Below are 18,476 nucleotides of genomic sequence, written 5' to 3' on the forward strand. Positions count from 1 at the left end.
CACAATTTCCAAGTGAAATGTTTGATAGAATTAAGTTTTGTCTGGTTTGAATTACTAAAACAATATTTAGTATTGTCTAATTATGTGATTGTTGTTAGTGGAACGTGTTGGTAGTTCATGCAATGAGCAAACACCAAACCTAAGGGACTGCTGAACTTGTGTTTAGAACTTGATCATTAGACAATGAAACTCAAATCTTTTACATTACTTTTTAAAACACAAAATCATATATATACACACACACTTCACTGAAAATCTGGGATAGTTTTTGACATGCACCTAGAAATAAACAGAAAGTTTCAGGATGTTGGTGTTTCAGGATAATGCAAACATGGGATCCATTCTCAGGGAATGCATGAATTCATAAAATGCATGCAATGTTCCTTTGAATACCCAAATGCATAAATGCAATATAAAGTAAAGATATGACATAAAAAATACAAATATGCAAATGTGCATGATTTCTATATGTCTAATCAAATTAAATTAAACAGGAAACACTGATTGTGTGACTATTTGCAAAGATTTTCCTGCTTTCCATGAAACTTAAGATGCTCTTCTGATGTTCGAATCATCTCAAGTCATGCTGGAGAACACGATCATCAGGTAAAACAGCAAATGAAGACACACTAAAGACATTTAGAAATCCCTGCAGTTTTTTTCAAATATTATTTTTATTTTTTTGTACTGAAAAAAAAAAAAAAAACATATAGCAAACACAGTCTTACTGGTTAACCATTTGTTTTTACCAACAACAACAACAAAAAAAAGCATTGTTTTATTTTATTTGTATTAATATATATTGTTATTATTGTTTAAAGTCCACAAAATATGATTATCCTAAACTCTTTAAGGACAAGAGTGGATATAAAATAAAACATTTATCAACTTATTTGTGCCTCTCTACAAGATTTTTCAACATAGCATCCCTCATGTGCATTAATATGAACATATGTTTTAAAAATGATCAAATCAGGTTGGTATAAACCTCACACGAGGCACAGAAATGAAAGCCCTTGCACATTTCACTGTCCCACAACCGGAAGGCAGGAGAGCACCACTGCTGCAAACGCAACCACCAAAACTACATCTAAAATTAGTTTCTTAACTGATGACTGGCTGCGCTTCTTCCCATGACCTCTGCCTCGAAACCATTGCACAACATCTTCCAGGTCATATAGTTTAGGCTCGTATCCCAGCTCTTCCCGTGCCTTACGCATACTGAAATAGTGTGTGACGCCCGTCTTGTAGACCTCGGTACGGGTCAGAAGGGGCTGGAAGTTGTAAATCCGCCCCACGACATGATGAACCATCTCGGTCAGAAAGGCAAAGAGGTAAATAAGCGATAAGGGCAGGCGAAGCGTGGGGAACGAGTATCCCAGACCCTCCACCAGAGGCCTAAAAAACTCAAAGTTGTTAACAGGCCTTCCGTCGGAGATAAAATAGGGCTGACCGGCGGCACGATGCTGACTCTTTTCAGTTAAGGCCTGGGCAGCTAACATGTGTGCGGACACTAGATTATCCACATGAACAAACTCCACCAGACTATCAGGATCCCCGTAAACAAACCTAAAGATCCCGTTCTCAATATAACTAACTATCCTAGGCAAGTGTCTTTCCTCACCAGGGCCGTATATACCGGCTGGACGCAGGGCGCATGTTTGTAGCACCCCTGCATTGTTATTTAAAGGCGAACCGTTTGCTTTTAACACATGCATCTCGGCTATAGACTTAGTCCTGGAGTAGTGGTCCGGATGCAGGTGCAAGGGCAAGTAAGGGAGACTCTCATCGCCGTCCTTAATCTCCTGACCTCCAAACACTACGTTGTATGTGCTCGTGTAGACCAAACGAGGGACTGCGTGTGCCACGCAAGCCCTGAGGATGTTCTCCGTCCCCTGTACGTTCACTTCTTCGATGAGTTTCCGATTGAGCTGCTCCCGTCCCGACATCCCGTAGGAGGCGATGTGGAACACGCAGTTCACACCCCGAACTGCTTTCTCCACCTGCGTGTAGTCACGGATATCTGCTTGCATGAATATGACCCCCTCGGGCAACTCTTGGCTCGGTGGTCTCACGTCAAACAGCACAACGCTCGAGGAGGTTTTAAGGAGAGCACAGGCGAGACTGAAAGAGAAATCAGGATAAAGCTTTAAAGTTATAGTTCACCCAAAAATTTACGGTTATGTAGAGGAGTTTGTTACTCATTCAGATTTGGAGAAATGTAGCATTGCATCACTTGATCTGCAGTGAATGGGTGCCGTCAGAATGAGAGTCCGAACAGTTGATAAAAACATCACAATAATCCACAGCACTCTAGAGCTGTATTGGCTTGTAAACGGTGCTTGATCTGTGCATATTTCTCTCCTGATTCAGACCAGGCGACTAGATCACTGGAGGAAGCATTATTATGGATTATGGACGTTTTAGCTGGAAGCAATGGGTTAAAAATATCTCAATGATGGATTTGTTTCTAACAAACACGCAGCTTTTCATTTCTAATGTTCTTAACTGATGGACTGGATTATTGTGATGCTTTTATCAGCTGTTTGGACTCTCATTCTGACGGCACCCATTCACTGCAGAGGATCCATTGCTGAGCAAGTGATGTGAAGCAATGTTTCTTCAGGGGGTGAGTAAATTACAACAATTGAATTTTTTTGGGTGAACTATTCCTTTAATTATACAGTGGGGAAAATGTAAGTTTTAGCATAATGAAAAAAAAAAGATGTAAAATTAAAGCAATTGTAAATGTCAACTCAACTTTTTACTTTGGAAAAAATGCTATTTAAAATCACCTATTGATTGCAGACTTTTGGACCCCACTATATATAACATTTAAATATATATTACACACAAAATGTTTGTAATTCTTTAGAGCTGCTCCATAGCTTTAAAACGTCTGAACTGTGAAACATTCCCACTACTGAACTAAATTGTATCAACACTGAACTGTTTCAAACTGTTGTGTTGTTCTAGAATATAGTATGTGGCGCCATCTAGTGGTGCGTGTAGGTATATATCCCATATACTATGACTGGTGGAAAATAATAAGAAAAGATCACTGAAAGATTGTAAATCGTAAACTTACCGGAATCCAAAATATCCTCCTCCCCCAGTTATGAGGAAGGTCCTGCCTGTTCTGTCGACTTCCATAGTGTTAAAGAAGCAGGGAGAGAGGAATCTGCAGGTGGAAATAAATGATTATGAAAGTCAGATTATGCTACAAACAAATTATGTTTGATGTTCATGCAGACTGTAGAAATAAACGAGCTGGCAGGTCAAATCAGAACAGAGCAGAACACAATGTACAAATCACTTTCTTAAATTACTGTGCAGTGTAACATCCATACGAGCATCTAAAATAAACACACGCTCTCCGAGATTTAAGAAAGTATGCGCAGAAAACATCTTAAGTGGACTGTGAAACGGGTAACATTACACTGCATTCATTTAAACTGAACACATACCTCTACAATCAATCGTGTGTGTGTGTGTGTGTGTGTGTGTGTAGCGTCAAAGCGTGCAGCAGTGCACTTCCTAGGAAACGCGTGAATGGGCGGGACGATGAAGTCAAGCGTTTTCATTGGATAAGAGTCAGCTGTTCCTCGCTGTGATTGGCTTAAAGGGAACTCGTCCGACGTCGATTAGGAAGAGATAACAATAAACGCAGCTTTTGAGTTTATAGAGGCAATAAACAGCGTTTTCTATACTGTGGTTTATAATAGTATTCCCTTGGTAATACACACCAAATATCGTTAATTCTAGTCTAGTGTAGTCTATTATTTTGTGTTGTTGCCTGAAAATTATGATTAACAGTCATTTATCCTGCTGTCCAAAAGTTTTTTTTTTTGCTTGAATTTGATAATCTTGCACATATGTATTAGGCCTAAAAAGCCTATATTCACCATACTTTATACATGCCAAACACAATATCACCAATTTTTTAAAAGCATTATGATTTATTTTTTTTTTTTACAGGTACAGAAATCTGAAAAAATAACTTTTTATTAATTAATAAATCCTTAAAAGTATCACAGCCCCCCCCCCCCAAATAAAAATATAATAAGCAGAACAACTGTTTCCAACAACGAGCTTTCATCAAAGCAACAAATACAATTTTGAAGTATGTTAAAATAGAAAACTATTATTTCAACAATATTACAGTTGATCAAATAAATGCTGGCTTCAGAAACAAGATACATATTTCAAAACGATTAAAAATAGTAATGTGTGTGCTGTTTAAAACACACTGTTTGTTAGTGCCGATTGTGACTTGCAGCTTTCTGGAGAAATTGTCCTTCAAATAACATCACACTCAGCATCCTGAACAATACCTGTTATGAGTCATATTCCTACAGCAATGCTTTAATAACTCTGTGTGTCATTTTGGCACAAACTATTTCTCATCTCAAGTTGGTGATTAAAGGAAGAGTGTGTGACACTGATGTCACATGCACTAATGTTAATAAACTGAGACTCTTATGTATAAGGCTTAAACATTGCCTTCCTTGCTTTCTAATACAAACTTAAACAAATGCATACATAACATATCTGTGTAATATGCAATTACTTGTGTATTTTTTATTATATGAAACAAGTGGTACCTTTCCCCGTTCTTTTCTTCTCTGTTACATCAGTTATTATACTTCACACTTATGGGAAGTAAGCAGAAGAACATTATCATTAGCGCTTCGTACAACAACTTAACAAAAAAATTAAAAATAAAAATATCAGTGGCATAAGACAATTTAATTATCTATTATGTAAGATTCTTGTAATGATTTTCTGTTTTAATGAATTTCTGTGTAATAATATGTTGATATTATGTAGCCAAGTATTATATGCATAGGCTAAGTTTAGATTTGTTAAAGTTTCTCCTTGTTTTGAGGCATTTAAAAATGATTTTAGAATTTGAATGCAAACCGTTTATTTTATTTTTGTATTGTTATTGTTCTTGTGTTTATGATATGCTGTTAATGCGTTTAACAATGGAATAATGACAATGCCTGTTTGTTATTCGAAAGTGGGCGTGATCACTGAGCTATATAATCATCAGTGGGCGTGGTCTGGTCAAAGTGGGCGTGAGCGACGCCGTGGGCGCGTGTCGAGGAAGTGGATGAGAGGATGTCCATCGCGGTAGTTTCAGTTTCCACTATGCATTTGACAAGCTAACGCCTCTTTGTTCGTGTCATATCCCGAGGAAGCGATTTCCGTCAAAGCGTGAGCTGCTCTTTGACGGGTTTATTCGCATCTTTCGGTGGATCATATCGACGCTGGTTGGCATCCTGGCACGGAACATGAACATGGCCTCGTTCATCCCGGAGGTTCGAGGACTTCAGACGGAGGAGGTAATGAACTCGGCTGATATATCATGTGAAGTGTTATATCAGTCATAGCAATTCTATGAAACTTCATAAACAGGAGTTGGCTGCCTCAGCTCGCGTGAGATGTGAGGTTGGGTTACTAGTAGTTCTGCTCCACCTTGTCTCATGATAAATGTAACAAACTATTTATTGCACCTATAACTGTCCCATAACCATGTTCGCTTGCGATTAAGAAAGTATGTGTTTGTTTTGGCGATACTGCCATTGTTGTCTTGTGACTTAAGTGGAGTATTGCGTAACGACTTCTGTACCTTATGACGCCATAAACACATCCTATCGATCACATATGGCGTTTATAATGTATTATATTTGTCGTATATAGCTCTTTTGAGTGTGTTGCCATCATGTGTTACACACGTTTTGGGATATAATCAATAAACATGTCTGAAAGACATTTAGTAAGAGTTTATGGTATATGCTCACGTACATATTTGGGCAACATGTGTGTTAATGCGAGATGATGTAGTCAATATTTAGGTCTATTTTTTTGGAAGAAGTATGTGGGCAATTTGAAATGTCTTCCAGGAAAATATAACACAAATATTGATTACATCATCTTGCATTAATACACATTTTTGGTCAATCAAATGCTCTCTGAAGTAAGGATGCCCCTCCCACTTATGGGTCAAAGCACACTGTATCAACTTCCTGTTTCAGTAGGAAATCCATGTGCAGTCATCTACAGGCAGTTTAATTCTTGGTGTTTATTCTTGCTTATGTAATATTTCTGCTTTCCTTCAGGACGAATCCAGAATCTTAAGGGTGAAAGTCATTGGTGGAATTGGTTTGGCTAAGAAGGACATTTTGGGAGCCAGGTCAGTATTGCAGATATTGCATCATGAAAATGACACTGACTATAACATAAAGGTCGACCGATATAATGGTCAGGCTGTGTCACATTTTGGGTGGATCACAAAAAGTCAGCTAGTGTACAGCACATTTTAAGGACATTTCGCATAGCTGAGTCCACCAGCATCACATTCACATCTTCACGTGCCGTTAGTTTGTTATGAAAACACGAAATCGTTTGTATCCCGCATAATCAAGCTTCAGTTTAAACCGTTATCTGTTTCTAAAAAGATGCTGTGAAAATAATAATAGTTACTTGCATTTCAGCCTTCCTGTGGATTCATGAGCTGCACCGTGATGTTTATTACTACTCCGTTTAAGCTAGATCTTCTTTGAAAAATAACAACATTTGGGAGAAAACCAATAATGAAGTCAGCATGAGATTTGCTTTCTGTTGTGCTCGTTTGTTCAGTCACATTCAACCATGTCTCGCCTTGTTTTTATTCTGTTTTACATTTCAGAAGTACGATGGATTGCACTTGCAGTTACATTTTGACTGTTAATGATTGTCTTAATAGTTATGTATTTACCATTTATGTAATCTAGTTTTTTTTTATAATACAATGCATTTATACAATGCATGCATTGGGTTATAGATAGATTGAAAGATAGATATAATACAATGCATATGCAGTATTTTGCAGATAAATTGTATTTATAAGCAGCCACATGATAAAGTATTAATGTAATGCATAGTCTGGAGTGAACCGTAGTCTGATGGAAACCTCTCGGTTGTTTCCCGGTTCACTTTGAGGGGTGCTGGTCAGGTGTTTACAGTAGATGGCAGTGTTAGCAGCCGTCCTTGAGGGTACGAACAGATCAGCCGTGCTCACTTTGACCTAAATAACACACAGCTCTAGGAATGCAATCAATATCTGTGCTGAGCGATATCATCTCTCCTTCACTGTAATACTTGCTCGGGCAAGATATTCAGTGAAAACAGTTGAAGGGATTGTGCACTGCTTCCCCCTGAAGTTGCGTTTAGGTTAAGTTGGTGAATGGATTTGCTTGATAGTTATGAATACTTGTAATGGTATGTAAAGAAATCTTTAATCACATGACTGCTAATCAGAACATTAGTTGTTGATCACGTCTTGCGATTAACAATGGAAAACCTGAGCGCACTACTAAAATATTTAGTAAAACTTCCTGTATGACTCAAAGATCATGTGTGCTTGTGTGTAATATTTGTTTGTTTTCCTTTCATCCGCAGTGATCCGTACACAAGAATCTCTCTCTACGACCCCATCAATGGAGAAATCACCAGTCTACAGACCAAAACCATTAAAAAGGTGTGTGTGTGTGTGCAGACTCTTCACTGCAGGATTTTGACATTCGATTAAGAGTTGCTTAACATTTCTCTGTCTTTGTTTTAGACATTGGATCCGAAGTGGAATGAGGAATTCTTCTTTAGAGTAAGTGAACAGAGATTATGTTTCTTTCAGCTGGATCTTATAAAAGCTGTCAAGAAATGTCATCTCAATTTTTCAGCAGCACTAGACAGAATTTCTGAAACTGGGGCTCGAGGGTTGATGAAATGCTAAAAATGTATTAAATCAGAAAAGTGTAATATTAAAATAAATATATTATCTTAAAATAATAATAATATATAAATGACTGAAAAAAGATGAGCAATAAACTGCAACATGCAAATGTGTTGTTACATTATTGAAATGTTACTTTAAAATCTCAGGGAGACTTTAAGTAAATATTTTAGGTTAAATAATAATAATAATAATACTTTAGCTGATGCTTTTTTCCAAAGCAATGTAGAAATGAGGAATACAATACACAATTCAGTATAAAGAGAATTTCCGTACATTCTTTAGTTAAATAAATTAAAAATTATGTATTATTAAAAACGAAAAATACATTTATAGTAATACTAATAAAAAAAATACTTTCCTACTTTGCTGATCTCTCTGTTCTTCCTTCTCACATTTAGATACTGTTTGTGATTCCAGTACTGTGTTCTTGCGAAATAATATTTAGTTTGGTAATAATAGAAAACGTTATACAATACGGCCTGCTCATATTTCAGCTTTGAGAGCCTGTTTCAAAGTTCAAGTGTTTTATAAAACCATTTTTGCATTTTATATTAATGGACCGTAATGGAGTAATGTTTCTGTGAACAGCCAAAAAACAAAACAGATGATAATGTACAGATGTACAGTCTAAGTACATGCAGTGCTTTTTTTTTTTAAATCACTGAACCGGAGAGTTGTGTATATACAGTAGGTACAGAAAATAATCAGTTTGCGTTTTATCCAGCTGTATTCATTGTATGACATCCAAGTGAAAGATAAATCACATGTATGTCAGAAAAAACAAAAACAAAAACAGAATCACTGAGTTGAAAAAAGGATCACCGCCCTCCTAAAAATGACCCGTAAACTCAATCAGCTGAAGCTGATCACCTTCTCAGTTGCACACAAACTTTCAAAGCTTTCCTGTAGCATCTCAGTCCTTGGTAGTGCAACTGAAAAGAAGAGCAGGCAAATATTACAAAGTTAGTAGAGACAAATCCCAACAGACTAAAAACTGTAATTAAAGCAGAAGGTGGTTCAACGAAATACTGACAACACAAGTGAGCTGATCCCTCTTCCAACTCAGTGATTCTGTTTTATTTTTATTTTTCTGACATGTGTTTAATCTTCCACTTGGATGGTGCACTGAGTAAATACAGCTGGATAAAACACAAACTGTGTTTGTCTTCATTTCAGCCTGCGAAGCAACAAAATGTGATTATTTTAAAGGAGGTGATTCTTTTCTATAGCCACTAGTATAGTCTATATAGCCACTAATAGTCTATTGATAAAATGTGTGAAACAAGTCAGCTGAATTCAGTCATGAAGAGCTTCTTGTTTTTGTTGCTTTTGAGAAGTTTATGTACAAAACAGTGATTTTAATAATTTAATCCGATTATGTATAATTGTACATCATCATATAGTATGATGAGGGCACCTTTACTTGTTTTAGAGCAAATCAGTTTTATTGTACAACGCTGATATAATACAGTTTTTTTTTAAAAGCAGCTTCTCAGTAATAAGCAAGAAAATAACAGATGGAAAACAATGAATTTTATGTTTTTAAATGACATTTTTCTCTAATAGCTGATGAAAAAATGTGACCCTAAAGAGAGCGGTGCAGTCACATGTTCTGGGGTCAGAGGTCAGGGGTTGAGTTACAGGGTGTGTTTGAGATGAGGAGTGCCTCTTACACTCTGTCCACTTTCCCTGCTGTTATGTGACGCATTTACTGACGCAGTGTGCATATCGCTCTTCTGTAGACATCGCTCAGTTTCTCAGTAAGGACAGAGAGCTGCATGTTCAGATCTCTGGAAACAGCAGTGGCTTGAGAGAAACCCTTAAAGATGTTACAAAGACTCGTCAATAATTCATTTCAAGCATACTGAAGATTAAACACACATATATTCTTAGAAAAGTAGTTTAACTCATGATATGAGATGTTCAAAAAAAGTGCATCTTAAGTTTCAACGAGTCACATGGTCAGTGTTTTTGTGTGTGTGTGTGTGTGTGTGTGTGTGTGAAAAGTGCCTTAGAAATAGTGCAGAATCTTAAGTATTTCTTATTTGTTTTACATGCCTGTTTTTTGTGTGAATAATATCAAAACCATTGTTATTTCCAGGTGCACAAAACCAGTGCACCTGGAAGTGTGGTTTTAAATTTTGTTCCATGCTGTATATTTGTGAAAAATATATTCTGTCGATTTTTTTTTTCATGCATAAAAGTGTCTACTGTATCTGATATTTAGTGCATGAATCAACCAGATTCAGACTTATTTGTGTTACTGACCGCTTGTCCAAATACCAACACGGGGACTTCATGAAATGCTAAATGAAACTCACTGACCATTTACAAGCCTAAAGTCAAAGGTTATGAATTGAGGAAGAACAGACTCTCTGTCTTGTAGTGAGACATCTTTTATTTTAGGTATGCGAAAAGTCCTTTTACGAACAATAATGTATATATTCACTTATTCTACTTGTCTTTTTTTAATCTGCCACAGGTGCATCCTAGGAAACATCGTCTGCTACTGGAAGTGTTTGATGAAAATCGTTTGGTATGTACATGAATGCATTTATTTTCTGTGATGTCAGACAAATTAGTTAGAGATGTTTTTACATTACTGTTCAAATGTTTAGAGTCAGTAAGATTTTTAAAGGTTTTTTTAAAGAAGTCTCTTCTGCTCACCAAAAAAATAAAAAATAATAAAAAAAAGTTATTCAAAGCTTTTTAATTCTATTTTAATATATTTTAAATAGTATTTTATTTCTGTGATGCTCCGCTGTATTTTCAGCATCATCCTCCAGTCTCCAGTGTCACATGATCTTCAGAAATCATGAAAATATGATGATTTACTGCTCAAGAAACATTGAAAACATTGCTCTGCTTCATATTTTTGTGGAAACGGTGATAATTTTTAATTAAATACCGGTAGTCCAAAAGACCAGCATTTATTTGAAATATACATTTTTGCAACATTTTTAAATGTCTTTATTTCAATGCATCCTCTGCTGAGTAATTTATTTTTAGGTTGTGAAATATATTCTTTGTCCGGTTTGCTATTGAAGTATCAAAATTAGCGTTACGTATAATTTCTGCATCCCAAATGGCATTGCAATCAGCTTTTTTTGAGTTGCCTGATAAAGAAATATTGACTTAACTAGTAGCATCAGATCGAGGCAGGTCTGCTTGTTTGGCTTTACAATGGTAGACGTGTTAGATGGTAATGAACCCTTACACGGTTCAGCAGTCTCAAATATATTCAGCTTGTTAGTGTTGGGTTCCGGTCTGTAAATTCAGCTGGGTGTCAATGTGTAATGAATGAACAGAGATGCCTTTTTGCCGGTAGCCACCTTTAAGCTCAGGTCATGGAACTGAAATTTACCTTTGGGTGTTGTTAAACATGAAAAGTAACTGCTCTAAAAAACACATAAAAGTGAATGAGGCGTGACTGTGTTCTCTCCGTCACACGCTCTACGCTCCTCCCTGAATGATGAGGAAGGTTAAAGAAACGCTTGCATAAAAGACCCAGTGTTCAAGTAAGAACAGCAACTCTTGAAAAGACAACAAACCGCAGTCGCCCCCCTGCATGTGACAGATAGGTTAACCCAGTTACTGGGTGTAAGAAAAACTGGTATGTCATTGCTAGAATGTGTTCGCTGGCATGAGCCAAGCATGCATGCTATTTCTGTCTCCTGAGGAATGTGGTAACTCACAGAAAGTATGACAAATCAGATCTCTTTTTGTGGAAAACATTTGTAGGCTTGTGACTAGGGATATGTCAGTATCAACATTTTCCTGTTGTGATTAATTGCTCATGCTATTATCACGGTAAACGGTATTATCACGGTATTGGAATGTAGTTTGGTCATAATACAGTATAACAGGGTAAATAACTTTTTTTTTATAAGAACAAAAATAAATGAACATTTAAATACAGAAAGATATATAAAGTTAAACATTGCACACAGATTAAAGTGCAAAAGAACTAAAAAGGCCAACAGGTATGACTTTACACAATGAGCAATAGCTACATTTGCTACAGAAGTTATTCATCTTTGTTAAAAAATACTTAAATACTTAATCTTTGTTCATGTTAGCTCATTAAATAACACAGTTGCAACTTTAGATTTTAACAACATGTTATTAAATATTGGAATACCTAAGATTAATGAATATTCAGAAGAACTGTTAACTAATGAAGCCCTAATGTAAAGTGTGAATTGATAGTAAAGAATCAAAACACTTTCAAACTAAATCTAGAGCATGTTGTTGTCCAGATTAAAATAAAATAAAAAGTTTGAAAGTAAATTAAGTTTTAAAAAGTTTAAAATTAAGTATTTGGCTCTGTAATGAACACCATAGAATACAACAATCTGAATGTCTATTTAAAATGATTTAAATATGTTTTAGAAAGTAGCACAGCTGCTTTATTTATGGGGTTTCCAAGGTAAGGGCTGCATTTTCTGCAGTTTAGCGCCATCTGCTGTCAGAGAGTGAATGTGTTTTCATTCAGCGCTTCTCACACGTGTTCCTCCGTGTGCTACTCATGGCAGCATACAGCTGTGTTGTGCATTTTGACCAGATGATGGGAATACTATTCTTAAAATGCATTCCAAATTATGAATAATTTGTAAATATATAATTATACACCGTATGTAGAAGTGGCAACGATAACAATATCATGCATATTCATTACCGTGATATATGGCATTACCGAATACCGGCACATGTCTACTTGTTGTTTCTTCTATGGTCAATCTCACTTCATTTTTTATTTAAAATGCATGCAATTAACTTAGTTTTTGTTTAAGAATTCCAAAATCCTTATTATTTCCAAGTGCACAAAATGCAGAAATCCCTGAATCCGTCTCACTTCTATTGCATTGTGATTTGAAATCTGTGCAATTCCCCTTAATCTTTTTTTTTTTTGCATTCCAAAATCCTAAAACTTTGTTCATTTCCAAGTGCACGAGATGCAGAAATCCCTGATTCAGTTTTACTTCTATTGCATTTCAAATTGTAATGCATGCAATTGCCCCATTCTTTTTTCCTAACACTGTTAATTTCCAAGTGCACAAAATGCAAAAATCCTTGATTCAGGCTGACTTATATTTATTTTTTATTCATTTAACCAAGATGATTCCCTGTACTGGTCCTGTGCACTGTGGTTACTGCAATTACCCCTGATTGATGAGATGGCATTTCTCTTTGACAGAAGCATGGTCTTAAATATATTCGGGTATCAGATGACACATGATGTGATGTGGCACATGTCCTCCATATGTGAGCTGGCACAACAAGCTCAGTATTCGATTTGGAGGCACTCTTTAGGAACAAACAGGCTCGATTCCCTCTGCTGCTTTCAAATTTGTAGATGAAGCTATCATGCATTTAAAGCATGCATGGCTGGAAGTGCAGAAATAAGCCAAATGCTCACTTCGTAACACCCTGTTCTCTACATATCTCCAAAGCACTGTATGTGAATGATGTCGAGAAAGCTTTAAATGATGCCAAACCTTGTTCCTCTTTATTTCCTGTAACTCTATCCAGTTGGGGTAAAAATATTAGCAGGGGTGCTGCTTTACAAGAAACTTTAGACACTGGGCTGCTACTGCTGTAGAAGGAGGTGGCAGAGTCGAGGTTGGCTAGAACAGGGGCGAGCTGTTCCTCCTCCATCCTGGCATTCACGCAGATTGTTGTTTTTTGCACTGGGGAGACCAACAGCTGGGGGAGGGATAGGAACACGTGCCTTAATCATCACTTGCAATCTACAGAAGGCACAACGGAGGGACTACAGAGGACTGGCATAGGGTTTTCTTTGCAGATCTCTCAATTCGCCGGTATCCTTCCGAGGACTAGAGCTGTTAATCATGGTGTGTTTGACTTGTCATAGTTCTTAGCTTCAGAGGAGCTTCGGGAGGAATGCCGCGTGTCACTGCTGCTATTTTTGCAATGTGCAACCACTAATGGTTGGAATCGCAGAACGGGACCAGAAGCAGTTGCTTTTTGCTGCTTGTTTTCCACTTGTTTGTTTTGGGCTTGCGATGTCCTGCGTCCCACCGGATCCCTGGAAAGCCTGACTTCATGGCACGACAACTGCGACTGCATTTTGCTTCACGGAGAAGCAACACTGATCCGCTGTCGGATACTTGCAGCGGTCATGCAGAGGAAAGTGGGCTCACAAATGCCGGCCGTAGCTCCAGCGAGGGCCTGGTGCAGAGTTCCCTCCGCATGAAGGTGACTCCAGGACAGCTGGCTCTGGCTTTGCCACCCTTGTCACCAGAATACAGTAATTTACAGCGGAACTCCACCGTATTCATCCCTAAGGTGAATGGGAGCAGGAAAAGCATGCTGCAGATCTCCTTGCAGCCTTGCGGAGGAGACGGAGAGCTCGCCAGCTGCGAGAGCGGAAACGGAGATGGAGGTTCCTGCAGCAGCAGCACCACGAGCGATGCTGGTTACTGCAGCAGCAACAGCATATTCGAGGCGGACGTCCAGGATCGCAAACCGTTCTCTCGGCGGAAGGCGAGGGTACCTTTGCGGCGCTGCTCGTCCTTAGTGATTTTCCCGCAGAGCCCATGCACCACGCCGCCCGCGTCCCCCGTCAGTCCGGTAGCATCTCCAATGATTCCTCCTCTGCCTCCATCTGCACGAAGTTCCTTTCAGACCTCTCATCAGATGCAGCTGTCCAGCATTGATGCATTGCAAGATGACACGGCCAAGGGATCCGTTGCCACTGCAGTTAATGGTCTGCGGCTGTCCAAAACCAGTACGTCGTCAGAAAACAGGGATGCCAAACCCATCGTGCATTTCAGTGTACCACCAGAACAAGCGCCTGGACCAGAGCGAACGGAAAGACACTCCAGCGTTTTATTGCACTTTGCAAACCAGCGACCTCTTCCCTCAGGGAAAGGAAGTTCGGCCAAAACAAAGTTTAACATTGACACTTCCAAACCTCTCGAGGGCCCACAAACCAACAACGTCACAGAGCCCCAGAAAGCGAAGCTTTTCCGGAGCACCTCATCCTGCATGCTCCCAAGTGGAAGGGCTTCGTCGACGGAAAGAAGACATGACACTTTCCCGACTTGCGGTAATTCGGATAAATCCTCAAGAAAAGGGTTGCATCGCACTCTTCAGAGGAGTATTTCTTTGGAGGTACCCTATGCGAACGCTGAGATTTCTTGTCACGTTTCAAATGCTGCAGATGTGGACACCAAAAACGGCACTCCGCACGTACACATCCGTGTTTCTCACGGCACAGGTGCAAGAACATCAAACACTCTGCAGAACAACAGCATAAACAACGAAACGCATCGTGCTGCAACCTGCACGGAGAGAAATGCTACAGTAAGATTCACCATCTATTAGAAGTAAAAAATTAGAATGCACGTTCATTAACTCGGTTTTATCTTGCACTTTTAAGCTTGCAAATTTAATGCAAATAATGTTTCGCCCTAAAATTGCATTAAAATGTATTTGTAGAGCTGTGTATGTTCCCAATGAAGAGGTGAGTTGCAACAATAGCTTTCTTGTCCCTGAATAGTTGAGATGTTTGAACATTTTTTAGTGACTGAGCAAATATGTACCATAATTATTCAGGATGTTGATCCTGCATGCAAAGCTTTCCTTTTAAAGTTTAAAGATCTGCAGATATGCATAATTTTTGCATGGGTTTGGGATTATGAAATAATTCAATTAATTACTGTCTATAATTTATATTTTTGTGCTACTCATATATGCAAAAATCCCTTAAGGCAGGTGGGCTTATAGACAAGCATTTTAAAAATGCATCGTAGTTAAACCAGTTACATGCATGTCTTATTTTAGAGGCTTTTTTTATTATTAAATGTTTTTTTACACAAATCACAATGAACACTGCATTTACTTTAGGGATCATTTCTATTTATGCAGATTGGCTTATACACAAGCACTTTAAAAATGCAAAGTAGATAAGCTAGTTGCATGCATGCATCTCACATTTTTTATTCATTTGTAAATACTTTGATTTTGAGTGATAACCGAATTAATTTACCTCTAGGATCTTTCCCATTTAGACGGTACGGCTTATAGACATGCACTTTAAAAATGCATTGTGGCTAAACCAGTTGCATGCACGTCACATGTTAGAAGCTTTTCCAGTTTTTATTAATTTGTTTTCACACTCAGGGATCACTGTATGTATTTACCTCTGGAATAATTATAGACCGCGGTCCCTAAGCCTTCCCAGCCCTAAGGCTATAAATACACAGCTTTCTGCTTGACTCCAGTTAGTCTGGCCGAGTACCACGCCGGCCAGCTCTCAGGATTCAGCATGATATGCAGGGGCTGCACATGGCTGTCCATCAGCTGTTGGGCCAAAGGCCAGCTGATGGGGGAGAAGAAGGGAGTCAGGGAGACCGGGGCCAAATAATGTGATTCCTTTGCAGTAAAGGATAACATGTTCGCTGCCCAGCGGGTGCCTACTTAGCTGTTGGTATGTTTTCAGAGCATCAGGTGTCTCGCTCACTGCACTGATTTCATTTTCACTCATTCTCTTTGCTTTTGATTTTACAGTCTGTTAGAAACAGGTCACGCAAGCAATTACCAGCGCTGTTACCTTTAATTATGTAATCTACAGTAATCTAAATTCAGGGCTGTAATTTCAATCTACTGGTTGTCTGTGCATCCCATTTGTGATGTTCATACACTTATAGTTCTTCTACTTTGGGTAGCTACAGCAAGACAATACAATATGATATCATTCACTCCATAGTTGCATGCAGTATTCTGCACTAAAGTAAGTTATCATGGATCTTGTGTAACAAAATGATGGTCCAGGATTATACCTGGGATCAGTTTTCCACAGAAACAGAGCTTGTGCTGGGGCCAAAGGATCTGGGAACCTCTGAAAGTAATTTGAGTCGGTGTGTTTATGTTATGAGCTGCTTTAGATTCAACAGACAGATTGTATCTACTGTACACATGAGACATTCAACTCATGGCAACGTCTTAAAATATTATAAATGTGTATAAACTGAAAACACTGTGTATATTTATTAGGTATATATAAATACACAAACAAACTTGTGTGTATATATTTAAAAAATGTAAATGTGTGTGTGTGTGTATACGTGTGTACATAAAAAATATACACAGACACACATATATTATGTAAACAAAAACTTTTATTTTGGATGCATTGAATCATTTGACAGCACTAATAAAAATTATTTAAATACTTAAAGTAAACCAATTTCATTTATTAAAATAGTTAAAATAATTAACTTTGTATTTCCCGAACAAATATATAGATTTGTTTGTTTATTTTACTGATTAATAGCAATTTCCTAGCTTTTGTACCTGATGTAAAATTCTAATATTTAAATATTTATTACTTTTTAAGTTTTAAAACATTTCTTTAACTTTTCTAGGTCTAGATATCCACTAGGTGTGGCACTATATAAAAATAATTATACATTATAATTATAAGTGAAATAGTTACCTATAGTAAACTAGTTAAAATAATTAAAATGTCTGTTATTATTATATAAATTGTTTACTAATAGCAATTTCTCAGCAATATTTGATTTTTTTTATTTTTAATGTAATTTACATTTTTTTTTTTCAGATTTTAATACATTCCTTGTCTTTTTTCATATATCCAGGTTTTTCAGTAACCTACCCTGACTCTTAAAAAAAAGAAAATAATAATAATAATAATTATTTATTTATTTATTTTGGAACTAAATAAATTAAGAAATATGATGTTACGGATTGCATTTTCGTTTTTAGCTAAATTTTTCTTTGTCTATTTCTTCGTCATCGTGTGATTCCCTGGTTCAGAACCACTGGTTTAAACGGACTTGAAGGATAAAGTATTGATTGTTCAGAAAGCTGTTTTTAATCCTGTCTCCAGGTCCAGACTGAACAGACTTTTCTGCTGTAGACATGTGTAGAGCAAGTCCAGATTGGGGCTCAGGTCTAACTGTAGATCACAGTTTTTACAGTTTCCCGCATAAGGACCCTGTCACACCTTGCGCACGCAGACGGGAATGATAAACACTTTACTGTGTGACCTCTGCCAAAGGTCAATGCATTCAGCAGTGCTCCTAAAGAGCTGTCAGATGTGTGTGTGTGTGTGTGTGTGTACGAGCACCGGGGGGTTTGTTGGTGTGTGAATAATGTGTTGTGTTTTTCCACAGTGCTTTCTGTGCTTGATTAGCTCTTATCAGTCAACAGCGCAGCACTTGAAAATAATTAGATCTCTCTCTGTAAAAGCTGCTTGATTGAGACTTTGTACTCGTTCCTGATCTTTTGTACGCAACTCACTACATTGCATTTAGAAATAAATCTTCATAATCTTTCATTGAAATGCAATTAGGCTGCTGTTTTAAGTAATTCAGCCCTTCTACAATGTATATTAATTTTTTAATAGTCATGCAGCAATTTAATTCTGGTTAATATATTGCAAATGGCTGTGTCATTTTAGTCACATTTAATATTTCATTGCAAAATGCATCACATTTATGGAAATAAAGATAGTTGTGAATGCCCTTTAATGTTAACTTAATATTTTAAGATTTAATTTTTACAGCCATTGTCATACCTGCAAATCAAAACTAATGTTTTGGATTATTATGCTTGAAAGTCTTTAAAGACTGGGATTCATTTGCTTATATTGTGCAGGGTTTTCTGCATACAGTGTTTTTTTATGAGGCCACTGGATGGACAACAA

The 18,476-nt window shown here is 37.4% G+C and overlaps 3 protein-coding genes across 4 annotated transcripts in view; 2 read left to right on the forward strand and 1 right to left on the reverse strand.

The window, feature by feature from the left end:
* Positions 1 to 742: 742 nt before the first annotated feature.
* On the reverse strand, positions 743 to 3,555 carry sdr42e1 (short chain dehydrogenase/reductase family 42E, member 1). Its single transcript, XM_052531011.1, has 3 exons — positions 3,468 to 3,555; positions 3,089 to 3,181; positions 743 to 2,124 (listed from the first exon to the last, which is right to left on the reverse strand). The coding sequence occupies exons 2-3, from the start codon at positions 3,151 to 3,153 to the stop codon at positions 1,026 to 1,028; spliced, it is 1,164 nt and encodes a 387-aa protein (XP_052386971.1). The 5' UTR covers positions 3,154 to 3,181; positions 3,468 to 3,555; the 3' UTR covers positions 743 to 1,025.
* A 1,546-nt stretch (positions 3,556 to 5,101) lies between these two features.
* The window catches only part of nedd4a (NEDD4 E3 ubiquitin protein ligase a), a 33,826-nt gene continuing 20,451 nt past the window's right edge, over positions 5,102 to 18,476 (forward strand). For both annotated transcript variants that reach the window (XM_052531692.1, XM_052531694.1), the window contains exons 1-5: positions 5,102 to 5,348; positions 6,126 to 6,199; positions 7,447 to 7,525; positions 7,610 to 7,648; positions 10,263 to 10,316. In XM_052531692.1, coding sequence (XP_052387652.1) covers positions 5,298 to 5,348; positions 6,126 to 6,199; positions 7,447 to 7,525; positions 7,610 to 7,648; positions 10,263 to 10,316 — 297 coding nt within the window. In that variant the 5' untranslated portion in view covers positions 5,102 to 5,297. The remainder of the gene's footprint in view (positions 5,349 to 6,125; positions 6,200 to 7,446; positions 7,526 to 7,609; positions 7,649 to 10,262; positions 10,317 to 18,476) is intronic.
* Positions 13,570 to 15,583, forward strand: LOC127934361 (E3 ubiquitin-protein ligase NEDD4-like). Its single transcript, XM_052531695.1, has one exon. It carries the CDS (start codon positions 13,847 to 13,849, stop codon positions 15,128 to 15,130), a length of 1,284 nt encoding a protein of 427 aa, XP_052387655.1. The 5' UTR covers positions 13,570 to 13,846; the 3' UTR covers positions 15,131 to 15,583.

The sequence above is a fragment of the Carassius gibelio genome, chromosome A18 (genome assembly GCF_023724105.1).
Source record: "Carassius gibelio isolate Cgi1373 ecotype wild population from Czech Republic chromosome A18, carGib1.2-hapl.c, whole genome shotgun sequence".
NCBI lineage: Eukaryota > Metazoa > Chordata > Actinopteri > Cypriniformes > Cyprinidae > Carassius > Carassius gibelio.